The 6309-nt window shown below is 37.5% G+C and overlaps 1 protein-coding gene across 3 annotated transcripts in view; it reads right to left on the reverse strand.

Moving 5' to 3' along the window:
- The window catches only part of si:dkeyp-23e4.3 (rho GTPase-activating protein 7), a 155010-nt gene that overhangs the window by 37125 nt on the left and 111576 nt on the right, over nucleotides 1–6309 (reverse strand). For all 3 annotated transcript variants that reach the window (XM_032534586.1, XM_032534587.1, XM_032534588.1), the window contains one exon: nucleotides 154–268. In XM_032534586.1, coding sequence (XP_032390477.1) covers nucleotides 154–268 — 115 coding nt within the window. The remainder of the gene's footprint in view (nucleotides 1–153; nucleotides 269–6309) is intronic.

The following is a 6309-nucleotide window of genomic DNA, read 5'->3' on the forward strand; positions in this document are numbered from 1 at the left end:
TCGTAGCATAGTATGTCGAAAAAATGAAATAAAAGTGTCATTAAAACGTATAAAAAGTCAAAGTTAGTCCCCATTGACACCATGCCAATGACACATGAAAAACAGTGTGCTGTGTAGTTTGTGCCTGTAGATCAGCCTGTCAGTCATCTTCACCTGGAATAGTCTCTGGGCCTCTGTGATCATGTTGGCCAGGCCCTGGGTGGCAGCCAGGTTCTCACTGAGGTCCCGCTGGTCTGGGCGGCCCAGGCTGTACTTCCTGTGACTCGACCTGCAACAACAGGAGCAAGGGGAAGGTCACGTATATTGTCTTGACTTATAGGCAACAAACACACGTAATTATAGGTACAAGTAGATCCGACCAGTAACATTTAGAACATGCTCAAATCAGCATGACAAGAAAATTATATAAAAAAGTCATAGTGTCGTGTGTTGAAAAAGAGTCATAGTGTAATATGTCAACAAAGTCATTGTATAGTATGCCGAAAAAAGTCACAAAGTCATATTATAGTATGTACAAAAAAGTCATAGTATATGTTGAAAAAGGTTCTTATAAAGTCAGAGTATAGTATGTGTAAAAAAGTTATTAAAGTCATAGTATAGTATGTCGAAAACAGACATTATATAGTCATAATGTAGAATGTAATTATACTATGACTTTTTTATGACTTTTTTCGACATGCTATACTATGACTTTTTTAAAACTTTTTTCAACATAATATAATATGACTTTTTCGACATGTATACTATGTTGATAAAAAGTCACAGTATAGTATGAAAAAAAAATCATAAAATGTCTAAAAAAAGTCATGAAAAAGTCATAGTTAGAGCCATTGGAGCACAACATGGCGTGTCACTTAAAATATCACGTTTCCATTTCTCTGTCAACATTACGGAGTTGAATTAAAAAATGTTTTTTTGTATTCACATTAGTAATGCAGGAACCACAGTGGAACACACAAAAGCTCTTCAACTAGTAAATAAATACTACTACTATCAAGTGATTCATCGGATTAAACGACTTATTTGTTACTACGCTCTGAAGTTAACTTGATATGGATGGGTCACTGGATATGTTTGGATTAGCGGTGACGGCACTATTTAGTAAATAGCTGCTAAATGTGATTTTGGCGGATGTGCTATATCTGTTTGATGGAAAGATTTGGTTACAACGTGATTGAGCTAGCAAAGCAATTTTGTGTTTCTATGTGCGGCAGTTTGGGGAGAACAATCTCTACAAAGCTCACGTTAGCTTAAGTAAACAGCTGACTAATGTTTTACAGGGACAGGAAACCGTCTCTGTTGTTTGAAGTTTGCAGACTTTATCTAAATCTATCCATGGAAAAAATATATTTCTTTCAGCAGATATCCTGTTTTAGTGGAACATGGCTATGTTCAAAAGTAGTTTTACTCGTGCAACAGACAACTCAGATTGGACAGATAGTCTAGCTAGCGGTCTGGATTTCACCTGCAGAGATCTGAGAGACAGGTAAACATAGTCCTCATTTTGCTTGCGCCCAGCATAAGTATAGCTAGCTGGCTGGATTTACCCTGCCAGAGATCTAGAACAGCGTTACACCATAGCTCAGATTGGACAGATAGTTCAGCTAGCTGCTGGACGTTACCTGCACGAGACCTGAAGGACCAGTGTTAACCATAGTCCTCAGATTGCCGACACGATACCGCCTGCTAGCTGTCCTGGATTTTCCACCCTGCAGAGACCTGAGGACCAGTCTACCATAGTACCTCAGTTGGAGCCAGATAGTCCTCTTAGCTAGCTTGTCTGCGATTTGTTTACCTGCCAGAGATCTGAGGCACCAGGTCCCCATGTTTGTTTTTTTTGTTATTTTTTTTTGTTTTTTTTTTTTTTTTCTTTTATTTTTTGTTTTTTTTTTCATCTTTTTTTTTTTTTTTTTTTATTTTTTTTTTATTTTTTATTTTGTTTTTTTTTTCTTTTTTGTTATTTTTTTTCTTTATTGATTTTTTTATTTATTTTTTTTTTTCTTTTTCTGTTTTTTTTTGGTCTTTTATGTTTTTTTTTTCTTTTTAATTGTTTGGTTTTTTTGTTTTTTTTTTATTTTTTTTTTTTTTTTGTTTGTTGTATTCTTGTTTATTTTAATTTTTTTTTTTTTTTTGTTTTTTTTTTTTGTTTTTTTTTGTTTTTTTTTTTTTTTTTTGTTCTTTTGTTTCTTTGTTTTTTTTTTATGATTTTGTTTTTTTGTTTTTTTGATTTTTTTTAATATTTTTATTTTTTTTTTTTTTTTTTTTTTTTATTTTTTTTTTTTTGTTTTTTTTGTTCTCTTTTTTTTTTGTTTTTTTTACTTTTTTATTGTTTAGTTTTTTTCTTTTTTTTTTTTTTTTTTATTTTTTTATTTTCATTTTTTTTTTTTTATTTGTTTTTTTTTTAGTTTTTTTTTTTTTTATTTTTATTTTTTTTTATTTTTTTTTTTATTTTTGTTTTTTTTTTTTTTTTTTTAATTCATTTTTTTTTTTTTTTTTTTGTTTTGTTTTATTTTTTTTTTTTTTTTTATTTTTATTTTTTTTTTTTTTTAAGGCTCCCAGTTCGGGTGGGTCTTGGCGCTGAACGGTTTTTTTTTTTTTTTTTTTTTTTTTATTTTTGATTTTATTTTTTTTTTATGTTTTTTTATATTTTTTTTTTTTTTTTTTTTTTTTTTTTTTTTTTTTTTTTTTCTATGGTCTCTTTGAGTGTACTAAGTATTCCGTTGTGTCCTCAGATGGACAGATAGTCTAGCTAGCTGTCTGGATTTACCCTGCAGAAGATCTGAGGACAGGTAACCATAGTCCTAGATTGGACAGATAGTCTAGCTAGCTGTCTCGGATTACCTGCAGAGATCTGAGGAACGGTAACCATAGTCCTCAGATTGGACAGATAGTCTAGCTAGCGGTCTGGATTTACCCTGCAGAGACTGAGGACCAGGTAACCATAGTCCTCAGATTGGACAGATAGTCTAGCTAGCTGTCTGGATTTACCCTGCAGAGATCTGAGGCAAGCCGTCACCATAGTCCTCAGATTGGACAGATAGTCTAGCTAGCTGTCTGGATTTACCCTGCAGAGACCTGAGGACCAGGTCACCATAGTTCTCAGATGGACAGATAGTCTAGTAGCTGTCGGATTTACCCTGCAGAGATATGAGGACAGGTAACCATAGTCCTAGATTGGACAGATAGTCTAGCTAGCTGTCTGGATTCACCCTGCAGAGACCTGAGAGACCAGGTACCCTAGTCCTCAGATTGGACAGATAGTATGCTAGTCGTGTCTGCGGATTTACCCTGCAGAGATCTGAGGACAGGTCACCATAGTCCTCAATTGGACAGATAGTCTAGCTAGCTGTCTGGATTTACCCTGCAGAAGACATGAGTTGGCAGGCACCATAGTCTCAGAATGGACAGATAGTCTAGCTAGCTGTCTGGATTTACCCTGCAGAGACTGAGGACCAGGTAAACCATAGTCCTCAGAAATACAGACGCAAAGGTTAGAGGAAAGAGGAGAAGAGGGGAAAGGAAAGAAGAGAGAAAAGTGTGCGGGAAGCTAGAGAAACGCCAAACAGAGAAAGAAGCGAAGAGTGAAACGCGACATCGGAGCCTATATAATATTATATCTATATATATATATATATATATATATATATATATATATATATATTGCGGCTGATTTGGATTTCGGCACAACATGATGAGAAATGGCATCAAGAACATCAGAAAAGGAGGATAGATGGCTGCCAATATGTGTGTATGTGTGTGTGTGTCTGTGTGTGAGTGTGTGTTTTAATACTTTTGGGAACACAGGAAATGGGAAGAGGGTGTGAACCGTCATAAGTACCCATCACAACAATGATGGCAGCTCCACGCTGTCATCACTGCCAGTCAGTCGAAGCAGACAGGAAGCCGGAGCTCTGAGTCACGATTGCTGCAACTGACAGATTTAGGTTATTTTGGAAAATCTTCCCAACAGGAAGTTGTTGTCCTTGATTTGACTTGATGTGAAACTCCTCTTTGTGTTGTTTTAGTATTTGATGACTAAGGAAAAGTAAGACAGATGAGCGTTTTGACATACCAAGCCACGCTCTTGAGCATTGCAAACTGGGGGAATAGGACACCAACGCTGAAGAGAAAACCAGCTGGTCGGACGCAAAGCTAGACCATTAAAAAAAGTAAAACTCTGAGTAACAGTGGGAGATCTGTCAAGCAGCAACATGAGCAAAAGAGGAGCCCAGATTAGATTTTACAGATCTGTGAGAGAACAGCTGCGAGCAGCAGTCGGTTTTCAGAGTCATTGTTCCCACTACAAAGTGTGACATGATTTCTGACAGGCCGAGACGTCGGCTTCCACGAGACGGGAGGCGTAAAGTGCTGATTTGTCCATTACATATGTCATTTCCATCTACTGTACTGTCAGCCTAAAGGGAGAAAAAGAGCCAAAGTGGGGGGAAAAAAAGGAAGATTTGGAGATGAAAGGACGGGAGGGAAGTACAGGAGCAAGAGGAGTTTAACAGAAGAGAGGAGAATGTGGGGATATCAGGGGAGGAAGATGAGTAGAACAACTATGATGACGTGAGGGTGGATATAGAAACGAAGGTAGAAAAAAGACAACAGCGGAAGTTAGGGGTAGAGGGAAAGAAGATCAATGACAAAATGTGTAGCGTGACGTTAAAGAAGAGCAAGTACACAGGAGGAGAGCTGAACAAATAATGGATGAATCTACTAAAAAGTATTGCGTGTGTCTCACAGCCTGATATATCTCCCTCCTCTCATATAAAGAGCACATCAATGAGCCACACTGTCGAATAAAAAAAAAATTCACTGTAGTTTATTTAGTGTAGTAGACTCAATGTTCTATACACCGTCCTGCTGCCACAAATACTAATGTGGATTAATCCGCCGCTGAAAATAGTCCCTAACAAAGGCACTATTTCCTCCTGTTTGCTTGGACAAAACTACCGTGACCAGCAGTTTTGAGAAATCTGATAATCTTTTATGAAACTATATATTTGTGAGCCGTTTTAAAGATTCATGTCTTCAGTAGAAATCAAAGAGCTTGGAGCTGTGAGCCACTGACAGGAAGTCAGAAAGTACTGAGAGACAGACTGACACATTGTTTGTTGATAATAAGAACACATGCAGATCAACATCCGCCTAACCCTTTATGCTTATTAATGTTCATCTCAGTAGTGCAAAAGTCTGCAAGCGTGTTCAAATGTTTACCTCCACTGGTGATAAAGAAGGCAGTCAGTGTATAAATTCAGTGAATGCAGACACTGATGGGACAGAGTGTCTCCTATCATCTGCATTGCCCCAATCATTCTCAGCAGTCTCATTCTCTCCCCTCATGTTATCTCCCCATCTCTCTCGGTGTCACCCCTCTCCCTTTTCTCTCCCATTTCTAACTCCCTGCCCAGTTGGATTCTGAGTTAAATAGCGGGTAGAAAATAGTTTTCATATCAGGGAGTGCAGTTGAGGCCAGGTGGAGATTGGTGGAGGTTATGTAACGTGCTCTTTGTGTAATCTGTGCTGAGAGCTTTTTCATTTCAGAGAGAAGGTGTGAGTGGAACAGCTGGATCTGGTCCGAAGGCGACGTCGTGAGAGCTGAGAACTTTGGAAACGTGACGTCTAACGAAGCAACAAAGTGAGGAGGAAGAAAATGTTTTTATGGCACCTAATTGGCAACCGGCAGTGGGAAACAGCTAACACACGTGCGCAAAAACCAAAAGGCGAAGTCGAGATCTGAAGCTAATTCTAAGATTTAAACATAAACCATGACGAAGTCACTGCCTTAAGCCAAAACTAAGTAAAGTCCTACTGAAAGAAAGTGGTATCTTCCTGGCAGCAATTGGTTGGAATTATTTTCAGTTCATCAAAAAACCCTATTTGGAGATTTTTTTAAACTTGGGTCAGTTTTATTTTTTGTCACAACAGTCCTTAGTTCAGCGTGTTCACTGATAAGCTACGTTGTGAGATGAAACATCACAAAATCAATTTGCAGGTAATGCGCTAACACTCATTATTTGAAGTGGTATCACCTCCATGTTCTTTTATATTACAAAACCAAAATCTAATTAAATCGAGACAGGGTGGACTCCACACCTAGCAGCAGGTCTTATGTAACTGCTGTTAAGACTTCTGCAACTGTGACAATGTGTGTCAGACACCACACACCTTCCATTCATTTCCATTCTTTATTGAGATGGTGTGTGCTGAGAAGATATTATCTTAATTTGGAAAAATAGAAACAACTTTAACCCTTGTGTTGTCTTCACCTTCGGGACCCTCTCGTGTCCCTCGGGTCAAACTGAC

Source organism: Etheostoma spectabile, chromosome 13 (assembly GCF_008692095.1).
Source record: "Etheostoma spectabile isolate EspeVRDwgs_2016 chromosome 13, UIUC_Espe_1.0, whole genome shotgun sequence".
NCBI lineage: Eukaryota > Metazoa > Chordata > Actinopteri > Perciformes > Percidae > Etheostoma > Etheostoma spectabile.